Here is a 15,541-nt window from a genome sequence, read left to right as displayed (position 1 = left end):
TGGGAAAAGCCAGATGACGAGAAGGAAGGTATGTTTTGTTGAGCAGATGTAGAACGGGTTTGCTCAGATGGACTCTGGAACAGTCAGTGAAGAGCAATTGAAAAGTCTTAGGATACGGGAGAATAATTTATCCTCTTCCATATTTTCTGACTGAAGTTTGCTAGGGTTGGGTCACAGATGCTGTAGCGGCACCCTCTTTGACAATGCCTGCACACTGAGCCTACCACTCATATTTCATATGAGCAAAGAATCTAGGAGGATAGTTTGTTTCAGAACTTCACAGTAGGATGTATCACCTAACTTTCCCCATTAACACATACAGAAAAGATAATCAGGCTGATGAGGAGATATGGTCAGTTCACGCCCAGCCTTCACATCATGGTTGGTTCTCCTGTGATAGAAGTGGTGTTTGGTGTGACGACATGCATATGCCATCGAGATAGCTTGGAGATGCTGATCGTTGAAATGACATATGCCTTTATCTCATTCAATAGCATGAGATGATCTATTTGCTATAGATTATTAGAGATTCTGGCTTTGGATCTCTCAATCTTTATTGCTAATAATGTCCCAGGTCAGTTGATGGGAAAGCTTCAGTAGGGCTTAGATTTAACCAAACTGAAGCACTATTTTACTGCACAGGGGAATTTTTTCCTTGACATTAAGAAAGTCAAATAATACAGCAGTTGTAATAATTACAAAGCACTTTGTGCTACGTTAAGCACCTCTTGTTCCAAAATTGCAAATAAAACTTTATGAAAAAGCATTTAACCCCATTTTGCAGATGAGGAAACTGAGGCACAGAGAGGTTAAGTGACTGGGGCAAAAATACCTGGGTCAGCAGTAAATATAAGAACAAAAAGTGGGACCCCAGCATTCTAGTTTCTCTTGCACATTCTTCAGTTATGTTCTGGCTTTGAAAATGCCAGTGCCCAAACTGAAGGACAAGATACTGAACCCACATATGGAAAGATTTGTGTTACATTTTGTAGAAAAAGTATCTGGCTCCCTACAGATATTCCCTATGCATGGGAATTCTAGCCACATAAATAAAATCTTGAAAATTTGAAAAATTGAGGTTGTTTTGTTATCTACAGTGAATGAGGTGTAAAATTAGCTTTTCAGGAACAAGTATTAATATTTGCCTCAGAGCTGAATCTGAGACATAACTTAGGAAAGGTACCAGTCTTCCATTTGTCTTTGTTAGAAAATGACCTTACTGGCACCATCGTATTATTTCTATATAAAAAAAGTAGAGCTGTCTTGTTGCTCTCAGCTGTGTGGGAAAGAATATTATTACTTGAAACAACAAGAAGTCAGAATGCTCTAGGCATATCGGGATGCTTCTGAAAATAATCATAATTTAGCTCAATATTCACATTTCTGCGGCAAACCCAACTGTTGGTACAAGTTTACTTATCACCTCTATTGTGTTTGTACTCAAATCATATAGCATATTCATTTGCAGGCAATCTTTAAGCAGCCACTTGAAAATTAGTATTTTGGAAATTGGAAGGTTCAGAGATGCTCTCTGGCCCATGCTCCCTACAGATGTTGATGTTGTGAAGAGAACTAAGTCAGGGAGCTTGGATTTACAGCGTCGTCTTCATTTTCAGTCTGAATGAGATCAGTCCATTGATGGAGGAACGCAGATGTGAGAGAAGGACAAGCATCAAATCTGCTTTTATTTCGCACCTTACATTCACCCAGGGGCTTTGACTGGGTTGCCAGTTTAGTTAGGTTTGCTGCGATCCGCTTCTCATCTGTCATCTGTGGAATGAATTCCATGAGCTCCACCTTTTGCAGAAAAACAAAACGGAGCATGTGTTTCTTCCCATTCACATTGCGTTGCAGATGTCTCTGTTCCTGAGTTTAAAATAATCATAAAGACAGAAAAGCAAATCCCTGTAGTAAGAAACCAGACTTTTCAAAGGAAACATTTTATTGTAAATAGCTCCTCATAGGTATTCCTCGTGCTTCATTCCCCACCCGCCCTTGATGTTTTTGTTTTGATCTTTTAAAATGATGTTTATTTTCAGAACTAGTGTTTCCATGGGGTGTGGTGTTACATTAAAATGACCCCCCCTGCACAGCAGGGGTTGAATGTTTCATTGTAACTTTGGTTCCATGCCCAAGACACATCTTTGCTTGCTCTGCTGAAACTGGTTCCATTGCTGGAATTTTTTCTTTACACAATATATGTTTATAGTTCTTTTCTTCTGGTTTGACATATACATGTTTCATTAAATGCAGCATATATTGTAGATTTTCAACAGGGTCATGTAGGAACTGTCAAGTAAGAAACCTTGAATAATGGCTTTAAAATACACAGTTGTAGTCCTGGCTACAGGGTAGGTCTTAGCTTTTGATCTCCCTCTCACTGGTGTAAACAATATTGCCATCTTTGAAGGTTTAAAAGGATTTGCCTTTCTGGAGTCTTATCCATGTTTTCGGTTACTCTGTAAAAAGAGGAAAAATTCCTATGTTATTTCTGTTAATAGTACACAAGAAATCACAAGAAAACAAAACGGTTTTCTAAAGAAAAAGTACTCTTTATGCTTTACCACCTTTTTGAGCAGTATGATCCCTTGCAAGTTACATAACGTCTCTAAACTCGGTTATTTTAAATGAGAAAACAGAAGTATCTGTTTCAAAGGTTGTTGCAACATAATGCATATAAAACAATGAGCAGTTCTGGTCTCACGGTAAGTGGCCTGAAATATTAGTTATCATCGTGATTACTTCTTCCTCTGGAGCCTTCTAAGGTGATGCCCTACGAAGGTTCAGTGAGTCATCATGTCCCAAAATATCAACTTAAGGTGTTACATTAACAGCAGGGTTGTCTGTGCCTTCGGTAACTTACTTTTATGTCACATTTCCTCCCCAGCAATTGTTACCATTGGCAAGTTGTCTCCACCCAAAGGTCCTGATGGGAGGACCCCCTGGGGATTCTGCCACAGAGGTTTCTGGTTGGCCCAGAGATGTCCCCAGTCAGGATGCCTAGCTCAAACAGAGGAACACTCTTTAAGTCTGTACGTTTGCGTTTTTACTTGTGTAGAGGTCTAGATCATAATGCTATCTTCTAAAAAAAGCTGGAAATGGCACAGAGGACATTCTAACCATGTGCCTTTAGAATCTGAATGACTTAGAGAAATGGGGTTTTCATTTTCTTGCTGTATGTCCAAGGACAAGTTATTCAACTTCTTTAAGCCTCGATTTTTTTCATCTATAAAGTAAGGATACTATAATAATCCTGTAGAAAGACTTTACTATTATCTCAGAAACAGTGACCAAAATCCAAAGTGGAGGAAAAGAAGGCACTGACTGCCCAGAAGACACTTCTCGTCTACCACTTAGAGGCAGACTACAGATGCAAAGACGTTCTCCCTGTGAGAGCAAGGCCTATATATTTGGGATGCATGTTTGCAGAGCCACTTTACTCCCAAGACTAAGTGAGACTAGGACGGAAGAGTGACCTAGTCACCAAGGAGAACCTTCGTGAAGAAAGTGCAGTGGTTGGGGTGAGACCACACCGAGGGAACAAGCAGAAGATGCCCAGAGGCACAAGAGATTGGCTGTGTGTGCACCAAGGGAGATTCGCTTTCTATTGCTCCACAGACTTGCTCATCTTGCCTTGTCTATCTGAGCAGAGGCCATGAGGGACAACAAGGCAGAGGTAGCGGCAATAGTATCGTCGTCTCCCTCTCCATACTTCATCAAGAGGCAAGAAGCTGTGGGCTGTACCAGCCACAATGAACTCCTGAGTGGCAATGGAGGAGGGTGGGCTTTGGCCAAGCAGGGAATAGTGCAGTAGGCATCCTCTGCTCAGCCTTCTGAAGAGCTGACAAGTATGTCCCTTAGATGGCCAGCCCTTGGGCACCTCTCAAAGCACAGACATCAAGTGCTGGTTGTTAATAGCCAGAGAAACAGTGGAGGTGGCAGGATTCCTTTCCTTTTCCTTCTCCCTGTTCTCCAGGCAGACTAAAGCCTTGAAGAGGGTGAAAGGGGGAAGAGCTTGCCTAGAGCCAGACCATGAACAACTCCCCCATGGGGATAACTGGCCCATGTCCAAAGTCACAGAAGGGAAGAAATGAGATTTAACTGAATCTGAGATTGCATGTTTAAATTAAGTGAGACTTTTGAGAACTGAAAGGGCCTGAAAAGTTGGGGAACTAACCTAAGATTTAATTAAAGGCTGAGGCAGGAAAATAAGACAGACTCAGAGTAGAAGCCATGATTTGAGAAAGAGATCAAATTTATATCTACATCCCACCTGGCTGAAAGCACAATTAGTTACATGTATAATATTCTTCTATTCCCTGGTAATGGATCTGAATGTATATATCAGATTCTTTCAGGGTATGTATTTCTGGATGTGTCTGCATCCATAAAACAAATAAGCAAACACAAGAAGTTTTTACTTGCAAACTTTCCCTTCACATGTTATCAGAGATCAAATCCTACTTGTACATTCTGTGTCAGAGCATGTGTGCATCATTTCTGCCTATAATGGAGGAAAAACCTATCATTTGAGTAAATGCATATTGGTTTTAAAAATTAATGGACTTACAGGTATTCTCTTAGAATGTTAAACTTGAATACATTTAGGAGTGTCTGAGAAAGGAACTACAATTTTTCAAAGTGGCATTAACACCAGGGTTACCCATGGCACACAGGGATTCTTTCTCATAGGGCACTTAACAATGCTGAGCTTTAGTTTCCTCCTCTGGAAAACAGCAATTGCAGCTATGATTTTTAAGATTTTATGTGCCACCAAAATCTAAGTCAATAAGTACGGTGACATCACTTCAGGCGTGTAAGTCAAGAAGCTGTAAGGGTTCCACTGGTCAACCAGTCACACCATCTGGAAAACAAAGGGCCATCTTCTAGACCTTCTACACCTTCAAGCCTCATGCAATTTGTCATGGAGAGTGCAATAAATGGCAGCTACTCCTATTACCTCCATCGAAACTGACATTGGGCATTGTTAGGTAAAATCCTAATGGGGAAGACAGATAATAATGCTGAATGAAACCAGGGGGTCAGGGGAGGCTTCCCCGATTTTCCACGGAGATGGAGAGGATGAATGGATACTAACCCCTTGATGGTGGTGGTGGAGTTAGATGGAAGCACATCTGAAAGGCATCATTCAAGATGGAATGCTTGTTATGTCCTAGAAACTTGGCATCTAATGAGCCTTTCTATGTGTTGGGTACTACCCTAATTGCTTTGCCTATATAATATCACTAGTCCTCAGAAAAATGGTGCTATTAATTCCTAAATTTTTTATATTAGGAAATTAATATTTGGAGAGTGCTATGGTTTAAATGTTTGTGCTCCCACCAAAATTCTTGCTAAAATTTCATCCTTGATGCAACAATACTAAGATGTGAGGCCATTAGGAGGTTATTAGACCATGAGGGTACAATGGATGGGATTTGTGCCTTATAAAAGGGCTGGATGTAACCAGCTTGGCCGTTTTGCCCTTCTATCCCTGTAGCCATTAGAGGACACAGTGTTTGCCTCTTCTAGAGAAAGTAAGAACAAGGTAATATCTTGGAAGTAGAGACTGGGTCCTCACCAGATACCAAACTTGCCATTGACTTGATCTTGAACTTTTCAGGCTCCAGAACTATAAGAATTAAATTTCTATTATTTATAAACTACCTAGTCTCAGGTATTTTGTTATAACAGCAGAAACAGACTAAGACAGAGAGGTATAATAATATCTACATATTTTGCAGGTTTGGTATAGTATTAAATAAAATAAAGCATATGAAATGTACTTTCTGAACTATAAAACAAGATACTTTTTCTTTTCTCCTTATTATGTCGTCAGTATTATTAAAAAGTATTTACTGATGTTTGACTACGTGGTAGGCACTGTGTAGGTATTTGGAATACAAGGGTAAACAAAACATTTATGTGTGTGGTCCCTACTCTCCTGAAACATATGTAATGAGGAAGAGAAACACAAATTAAAAAATATGTATACATATATCTAAATGCATGTAAAATTTGTCCAGAAGGGAAATTGAGAAAGAATTCCCTGAGGGAATCACATGACTGAGCTGAGAGCTGAAGGATGAGTGAATAGGTGTTTACTAGAGGAAGCAGGAGGGAGGTGTTCAATGTACTGCACTAACACTGCTTGACCCTCCGGCCAGCAGGGGGCGTGCGGCTCATCAAGGAAAACTGTAACAGCAGGAAGCCTGAGAGACTGAGGTAAGACCACAGGGGCTTTGTTGCCAAGTTAAAGACTTGATCCTTATGGTGATGTTTTCCCAGCACGGGGGCAAGGTTAGATCTGGGCTTCAAAAAACTTACTCTAACTGCTGTGTGGAGAATAGATTTTAAGAATGTCTATGGCAGAAGTTCTGAGCCAGCTGGTAAGCTATTCCAGCTATGGAGAAGGGGATGAATGCATTCATTGGCTTATATGCCCTTTCCTTCGTTAATACATTCGTTAAGTTAGTCTCCAAATGAAATATGAGGAACAAATCAGCTATGCTACCTTGTGTATCATTAATAGCTTAGCATTACTATGCTATCCATGGCTCTAATCTAACATACTGCAAACCTGCTTTCCTATTTAACTATTCAGCTATTTAGTCATTCATCCATCTGTCCTTCAGTCTATCTGCCAACTTAAAATTTATTCAGCTTCCAGTATAGATAAAGCACTGCTGTAGACCTTGAAGGCACTAAGATGAATACAACACAAACCCTACTTTATGCTTTAGTAATAGTCCAATCTGTGAGACAGATAACAAAACCACTTTAATATGATAGGATAGAGGCTAATGAATATATTTGCATAATATAATAATTATTAGCCGGCATACAATCTTAAAGACTTTCCTTGTCAATGTAAAACAATAAGGAGCGAAATTCTCCTATTTTTAAAAACAATATAGCAGAGATGGGTCATGTGGCCATTTGTTTTCAATTGGCTACCTGTAGGTCCTGGTGGGAAGAGGGATTGAAAAAAATAGAAATGTAATAAAATATAAACATTGGCACATTTTAACAGCTGATTTGTAACCAATCAACTCTGGCTGTTTTTATAATACAGTTATAATTTTTTTTTAAAGTTTTTTTTCTGCATCAGAACAATAATACCATATTATGTGCCTTTCAACTGTTTTATGTTACTAGACAAGAGGTCAAAATATTATATTGAGCTGTCAAGTTCAAGAATTCATGGCTGACCCTAGAGACGTATCATTAAAAATGAACTAGACCAGAGTATGTGGATAAAGAATCATGATCACCTGTTCTCTGGTCTTCCCAACTTCAAAATGAACAAAGCTGGTGCTCTCCTGTTTTTCATTAATCCATCCCTGCTCAGAAGAGGAGGATTTTCAATGCGTCACTGTAACCTGGATATATAGTAACAACTAACCTTGTGATAGATATTTGTGTCCTTTCATTTTCTTTTTTCTCCTTGTGTTACTGTCTTTTGTGGAAGAATCAGTGTGTTATGGCTTGAATGTGCCTGACAAAAAACATATGTTGGAAACTTAATCCCTAGTGCAGCAGTTGGGAGGTGGAGTCTAATTGAGCTCCCGCCTCATCAGGTGATTCGACCCTGAGGGAGGAACGAATGGATTAGAAACGAGAACTCCAGCTTCTCCCGCCTTGGGACTCTAGGGCTTACATCAGTGGCCTCCTGGACCTCTCAGGTTTTTGGTCTTGGACTGAGAGCTACGCTTTCATTTTCCTTGGTTCTCTCTCTGGCCTTCTGACTTGAACTGAGCCACACTACTGGCTTCTCTGATTCTCCTTACAGATGGTGTATTGTGGGACTTCTTAACCTTCATAATTATGAGAGTCAATTCCCCTAAGGAGTCCACTCTCATCCATCCATCCACCCATCCACCCACCTTATGGGTTGTCTCTCTGAAGAACTCTAACATAGTGCTATGCTAGTGGAATAAACAGAATATAGGGCAGGTATCTCCTGGAGCTACCTGGGTCCCCTGGGTAAGGTAGCTACCCAATAGAATGTATGTAGTTATTTAGTCATCAACCACTTAGTGCAGTAAGAGTGCCTCTCAGGGAGCTCTCTGCAGCTTCTATGGTAACATCCCTGACAATAATGACTTAGGTTGGCCCTGCACCTATAGCTCAGCGGGTAGGGTGCTGGGCACATACACCCAGGCTGGCGGGTTTGAACCCAGCCTGGGCCTGCCAAACAACAATGACAATTACAAGAACAACAAAAATAGCTGGTCCTTGTGGTGGGCACCTGTATTCCCAGCTACTTGGGAGGCTGAGGCAAGAGAATCTCTTATGCCCAAGAGTTTGATTTTCTGTGAGCTGTGAAGCCACAGCAGTCTACTGAGAGTGACATGGTGAGACTCTGTCTCAAAAAAAAAAAGAATGACTTAGGTAACTAATAAAAGTATGAGTCACTCCATTTTAAAGAGGGTACCTTTATGTATAATTTAAGTTAGTCTTGGGGTTATGAACCGAATATAAGTCACTAATTTAGTGTAGAAAACATTTTTATACTTATTTGCAACATGCTTTTGCTACCCGCCAACAAGCCAGGACCTTTTCTTCCTTACTTATTCCTGTCTCTCTTGCCTACTTTGGAGACATAAGCAGCATTAATCAGTTTTCAGTAATGTGGTATTCTCTTATATTATTTAAATACAGATTATTCCCTGAAAAGAGAAGATCAAAAGCAATGACTTGTTTGGATTTAGGTGGTAAACTGCTTGACAGCATGAGAGGTTATAATTTTCTATCTACATATTTGCAAACTCAGCAAATGTGACAGCTAGTGTTTTACAACAATAGCTAAGAGTTGTTGATTCCTTGACTATTTTCTGGGCAGCACGATATCTTTTACATGCATAACACTATTTAATTCTCTCGACACGACACCATGTTGCAAATAACATAATTATAACCATTTTATAGAATAGGAAACCTAGCCTCAGGTAGATTAAATAAATTGCCTACCATTACATGGCTAGAAAATGGCAAGATTCAAAGGAAGAGCATATTTAACTTCGAAGGTGTGCATTCTAAATCCCTCAGCCATGTTCTTGCATATACTGTATGTTATACTGTCCAGATTCACCATCACATTCATTTGCTGTATTATTATTAATTTTTTTTGCAGTTTTTGGCTGGGGCTGGGTTTGAATCTGCCACTTCCAGCATATGGGGCCGGTGCCCTACTCCTTTGAGCCACAGGCACCAGCCATGCCGCATTATTTTTAATTATTATTATGTAGTCTTTCATTTAACAGGAAATTATTTAAAGTGTCAATTATTTACTGCTTTCGAGGAAAAGTAAATCAAATCTTGTATATGCCTCAAGGAGTTAGATAAAATGGGAAAAGGCATACAGATGAACACTTTGTAATTCCAAAAGCCAGTAGCTAAGAAGGGCGATACAAATAATAGAAGGTTCTTTTGGCTGCTGATACATGAGGACATCGTGTTGCTCAAAATTCGAGAGAAACTCCCTCTGATCTGTGAGTAGGGTGATAGTTAAAAGTGGACCCTGAAGCGAGGCTTCCTGGATATACATCCTATGCCTGACAATCACAGCCGTAAGGTCTTGGGGAAGTCGGAGGTGCAGTTTCTCTAATTGTGACGTAGGACTAATTGCAGTTCCTACTAACAGGGGCTGTTGTGAGGATTAAACCTAGGAACAGCTCCAAGCACATGAGAAGTGTTACCCACTATTGATGTAAAAGTTGAAACCTATGCATTTTTCCAGCTAGTATTTGTAAGGTTTGATTTTTCTTCACTAATCCACATATCATACTTGTCTGTTCCTGAACTTTAGTTACCCTGTTTATTTATTTTTGGGGTGGGGGGCAATGAACGCCATTCGTTTTCTGATATTTGCCCATTTTGATCCTTTCCTTGAGAATCTCATTTCATTTTCTCATTCCGTTTAAAAGAGTCAGTCTTCTCTTCTGTGTGTGTTGCATGGTTATCACCCTTCTTGCCAGGTAACAGATAGATGCTAGTCTGAGAAGAAAATCTTTTGGAAGAGGAAATGAAGCCAAAGAGTTGGTTACAAGAAGACATAAACGTTCTGGGCATATCTGCTTAACTCTTTCCTTGTACCAGGTCGCGCTAAAGCGTTTTTACTGATCTGTACCAGTAGATACCACTAGTGGTACCACACTTATCTGTATCTATAGAGTTGATACCCACAAAAGGAAAAAGTGTGTCTCATCCACCTTCAACTTGCTATCGGAAATGTTCATTACAATAGGGTCCAGGAAATATATCTACATAATATAACTTGATAGGCTAATAAAATAACAAGGACCAAGATAAATGGACTCAGAAGGGCAGCTAGCTTTTCTTTATTTTTTAACAGTGGTCAAAAATTAGTGGTTTCCATACCTGGCTGAACATCAGAATCACCTGACATGTTAGTTAAATCCCGACAGTTCTTGTTCTCTTTCTCTCCCTTTCTCTCTGTATTACCTCCATTTCCAGTGATCTGATTCAGTGAGGCTAGGGCAGGGCCTGGGGAATCTATATTTTTAAACATTGGGAATCACTGGCTAGGATTATTTATGTCCATATTTATGAGTCATGGACTTGATAATAGTCTAAGATTTTCTTTTTTTTAGAATTGAGTTTGAGAAGTCATTTGTAGTAAAAAAGATTCAATTTCATTTAATTAGCCTGCTTTCCTGAGTTGGGATGAAGACAGACTAGAGAAAAGGATTGAAAATTGCCATCATTATTACCTTGTTAGATTCCCAGAGTCAGAACTTTCAAGCTGAAAGCCATACTAAAGGTAAAGTCATATTTCTGTTCTTCTTTACTTTCCTTTTACAGAAGCAACTTTTTTCTGGGAAATTATGATGAGAATACTAGGGTCCACCAACATTGTGAGTTCCCAAAGTAATACAGTTACCTGGACAATATTCTTGAGACTCAACACACTTCATAGTTTCTTTATTTCTTTTACAATCACCCAAATAGATTGTCTCTGTTTCTCATTCTATGGCATTTAAGCTAACCAAACCAAGTATTTGTTTTTTAAAAAGCACAGCATAGTAACTATATACAGCATCCTTCTTATCAAATACCTCTGAGAACCACAGTTTGAGAATTAAATGGAATCTTACCTTTAAGAGGCACCTTGACATCAAGGCCATAGAATAAAGGCAAGAGAGAAGAACAAGAATAGAAACAGAAACTGCAGAAGAAAAAGAAGAAGATTATGTAAATCTGAATCTCTATAGTGTCATTCAGGTAGTACAAAACCTTAGCTTTTCCACATCTCTCAAGTCTGGCCCCTTCTCACATACACATTAATTACGTTTTTATTTAAAAAATTCATACTTTTTGTGTGTCTACTGACAGCAATGGTAATGTTCAGCTAACACTGATTCATACATTTTAGAATTATTGAGGGGCTCTTACAGATAACTGGTCTAAGCTCTTAATTTTATAGATGAGAAAACTAAGCACAGAGAAGTAAACCAATTGTTTAATTCTACACAACTTCAAAGCACTGTGAGGGCTGGCGCTTGGATGTCCTGAGTCCTACTCCATTATGTGTCATTCTCTCCATCTTTCATGTCTAGGAAGGTATTTCAAAACCACAAAAGATGATCAGAACATACACTTAATCACTCAATGCTATCATTATTTGGTTTATGTGCTAGTCTCTGAGATAGACATCTCTTTACGAAGTCTGATAAGTCTCTCTTGACTAAGAACCTTTGCTAGAAAAGCAGATAATTGAATGGACAAACTCATGCTTGTATAGCCCTGATCTACGCATATAACTAACTGTATGTGGATTATAAAAGATCACAGGTCAGGTCAGTTTTTAAAAGATAACTGATTTCCTTTATGGTTTATTTTTGCAGAATCAGGACATATTTTTGGACAAGGTTTGTGTGCGTGCTATTTGCGTATTTCCTTTGATGCCACTGCTTCAGTGTGGCAAATTCTATAAATAAGTTACAAATAGTGTGCTAAAAGCCATGTACTGGTCTATTGTTCTGAAAGGCAGAAACTCTGTCCCGCCCCCTTTTTTTCATTTCTTAAAGACATTAACTGCAGTAGGAGAAGCTCAAGGAAAGGGATAGAAGGTTTCCCTTTTATTCCTGTGAGACCATCAGACATCAGAGCTACCTCTCTGGGCATGAGGCGGTGCCCCTCACTTAGTCTGCAATGAGATTCTCAGTCCTGCAGTGTAGGGCACAGACCATGGCACTTAAAGTCAGACACCCTGACTTCTCTGATCTTGATTTACCATAGATTAGTTATATAATCCTGGGCAGGTTATTTGATTTCTTTGAGCCATTGTGTTATGTGGGTCATTACGAAAGTTTTGAGATACATAAAATTCAAGAAACATAAAATCCATGTGAACAGAAACAAATGAAGCCCTCCCAGCAAAACAGACAACCTGAGCAAGCTGAAACTTGCACCTGGGAATCAGAAAGGAGGCTGTGGCCTGGTGCGGTGGCTCAATGCACAGGGGAATCAGAAAGGAGGCTGTGGCCTGGTGCGGTGGGTCAATGCACAGGGGAATCAGAAAGGAGGCTGTTGGCGTGGTGTGGTGGCTCAAGCCTATAATCCTGTAACTCTGAAAGGCTGATGTGGGAGCATCCCTTGAGCTCAGGAATTTGAGACCAGCTTGAGCAAAAGCGAGATCTCGTCACTACTGAAAATAGAAAAACTAGCCGGGCATTGTAGTGGGAGCTTGTAGTCCCAGCTATTGGGGAGGTTGAGGCAAGAGGATTGCCTGAGTCCAAGAGTTTGAGGTTGCTGTGAGCTATGATGCCACAGCACTCACTGTACACAGGGTGGAAGAGTGGTACTGTCGCAAAAAAAGAAAAAATAGCTGGGTGTGGAGTGGGCACCTTTAGTCCCAACTATGTAGGAGGCTGAGGCAGGAGGATTGCTTGAGCCCAGGAATTTGGGTTGCTGGGAGGTAGGCTGATGCCATGATATTCTAGCTCAAGTGACAGAGTGAGACTGGTCTCCAAAGGAAAAAATAAAAAAAGAAAGAAAGAAAAAAAGAAAAAAGGAAAGACACTGTCAGTGTTTTTTGGAAGTGAAATAATGGCCCATAACACAGTAGTTGGCCACAAAACTTTTGTAGTGACCTACATATTATCTACATAAAAGAGGATCATAATGTCTGCTGTATCTGTCTTATAGAATACTTAAGATCAAATGAGATAATGGCAATGGAAGTGCTCTGGACATGGTGACGTGCTGTATAGTTGGATAGCTGAAGCTATTTTGCTACCCCCTGATTAACACTGTGAGCATGAAGATGGGCATCTAAGAAGGGACACTGCAAGGTAAGTTGGGGGCTCAAGTACCTGGAGGGAAAGAACGAGGAGCATCCCTGACAAAGGGATCTTTAGCTTTTTTCAACCAGCTTGAAGGCAAGTAGAATTAAAGTCAAGTGAATGAAGATGAGTTGTAAACCTCACCTCTCAGTCCAATCTCTAATCCGAAATCAACTGACTTGTTTTTGAAGTGGTTTAATTTGTTACAATATGTGAAATATGCAGCTTTGATAACTAGAGAGTCCTTGTTTCTGTTATGTATATTATCCCTTAATCATAAATGTTTAGGAAGTTCAGCCCTGTTTGTATTTTGGACAAAAGAATTGTGAAAAAAGTTCACACTGAATTCTCACGGTGACCATAATCTTAACTTCTCCTCCCCCCAAATTTCCATGGGATTTATGTATAGAATGGCGAGGATGGTGACATTAATAAGTATAAAAAATGTCTCCCTCTCCCTCTTTTGTGTTTTTTAAACCTCAGCGGAATGGGGACTGAATGATATCATGAAGTTTTGGGGGCACAACTGCCTTAGTCTGACATCTCTTTGAGTCGGCCTTAGGGCAGTTTCTGAATTAGCAGAGGGAATGACCAAGATCTGGCCATTCAAAAGTGTGGAAAATGGAAGACTTCCAGTATGGTCTGTGACAACCAGGGAAGCTGGGACTAATCCCTGTCTCCTGTAGGTCTTCCTTCCAATCAGTGGGAAATCAGACTCAGTCCTTGGTTTAATAAACACTTTACCTTTGTCTCCATCAATTCCCCAGAACCAAATAGCTTACTTCTGAAACGAGGGAAATTGAAACGTAAAATTTTGCAGAGGATGTGTACCTGACAGGTGGGAATTTCAAAATTATACTTCTAATTTGACTTATACTTAGTCTTTGCTAATTCTCATAGAATTGAGTTCACTTGTTCCTCATGGAACCCATGAGAAGAGGTAAGGGCAAATATTATCATCTCTGTTTTGTAGATATGGCTTAGACATAGGAGGTGCAAGCACTTACCCAAGGTCGGAAGAGCCCCTGGAGACCCACCTGTACAGGAATCTGGATGCCTGGTGATCTGGCTATTAGACCCCACCAACTCCCTCTGACCTCACACATTTGAATGAATAACTATAGAAGCAATGTGAAATGAACCCAGTTCTAACCATCGTGTCAGGAATGGCAGACGGTTTGCTGTTTTCTTTGCGTGTGCTCACGGAAGATACTGAAAAACAACCATCTCCCTTTTCAATACAGGGACTTGGGTAGTTACTTCGAGTGAATCAGATTGGAATGCCAGACAAACCCTCCCTGCCACTCTTGCTGTGTGCTGCTGGGTGATCCGTGTCTAGGGCAGGACACTTCTCTGTCACGCAGCACTGTCTGGTGCATTGTTAGTATCCTGGCCTGTCCCTTCTCCCACCCACCCACATTCCCCAGTGCCTTCTAAGAACCACTGTGTCTTGCTCTTCCAACACTGGCTGACTTGGAAGAAGCGATCACTCTCCTCACCACTGGGGAAGTGAGAGGAGGCCCTCTTTGTCATGGGTCAACCTAAGTTTTGGAACTTATTGTGGTGAAACAGAAGCACAAGGATGCAAGGTCTTTTTAATGAATAAGAATGGGAAACATTTTTAAAAGGTGCTAAAAAGATCTTTAAAAGAAAGAGCAAAGTAAAGTACCCAAACTCAGAAGAAACTTTTGGAAAGAAAATGAAGATGGAGAGAGAAAACACAGGAGAGAATAAAAAAATCAACACAAAAGATGAACATGCCAAGGCTAGGTTACTGGTGTTCAGAGCCTTTGCTGGAATTCTGGTGCCTGACTGAAGGTGAAGGCTGTGTTTACAGTCACTACAACTGCCTCTGCGAGACACACAGTGCCTGAGAAATCACAAAGCGAATGCAGTGAGCACAGTCAATATTACTTTCTGATTGAACAGAGAATAAAATAGATATTGAACTCAACACACATACCTTTTCTTCTAAATCCTTTATTTGTCTTTTCTGAATGTCTGTTTTATCTTCTAAGTCACGGATCCTCTAAAGAAAGAAACAAAAAAGCAAGGAGTCGTGGGTGTTAAGTTGTTCAGAAAAACCGTTCAACAAACTAACACATGAAACTTACTAGAAAAATATGAACCTTTGTCCTAGCAGCTGAAAACATCACATGTGCATTTTTCCCTATCCAAAGGGTACTATGGATGTTTCAAAAATTACCCAGACTTTGTGGTGGGAAATCATT

General features: G+C 40.0%; 1 protein-coding gene across 4 annotated transcripts in view; it reads right to left on the bottom strand.

Moving 5' to 3' along the window:
• Positions 1 to 244: 244 nt before the first annotated feature.
• The window catches only part of JAKMIP2 (janus kinase and microtubule interacting protein 2), a 163,832-nt gene continuing 148,535 nt past the window's right edge, over positions 245 to 15,541 (bottom strand). The window contains exons 19-21 of one of the 4 annotated variants that reach the window (XM_012807395.1): positions 15,274 to 15,339; positions 11,121 to 11,191; positions 245 to 2,459 (exon numbers count right to left, since the gene is read on the bottom strand). In XM_012807395.1, coding sequence (XP_012662849.1) covers positions 11,141 to 11,191; positions 15,274 to 15,339 — 117 coding nt within the window. In that variant the 3' untranslated portion in view covers positions 245 to 2,459; positions 11,121 to 11,140. Of the gene's footprint in view, positions 2,460 to 11,120; positions 11,192 to 15,273; positions 15,340 to 15,541 lie in introns of those variants that run through there. The other 3 variants (XM_012807398.1, XM_003782063.2, XM_012807388.1) reach the window with 3 other exon arrangements.

This window comes from Otolemur garnettii, unplaced genomic scaffold (genome assembly GCF_000181295.1).
Source record: "Otolemur garnettii isolate 467f Iridium unplaced genomic scaffold, OtoGar3 scaffold00003, whole genome shotgun sequence".
Classification (NCBI taxonomy): Eukaryota; Metazoa; Chordata; class Mammalia; order Primates; family Galagidae; genus Otolemur; species Otolemur garnettii.
The sequence above is the reverse complement of the archived record's forward strand: the minus strand, read 5'-3'. Positions and strand labels throughout refer to the sequence as shown.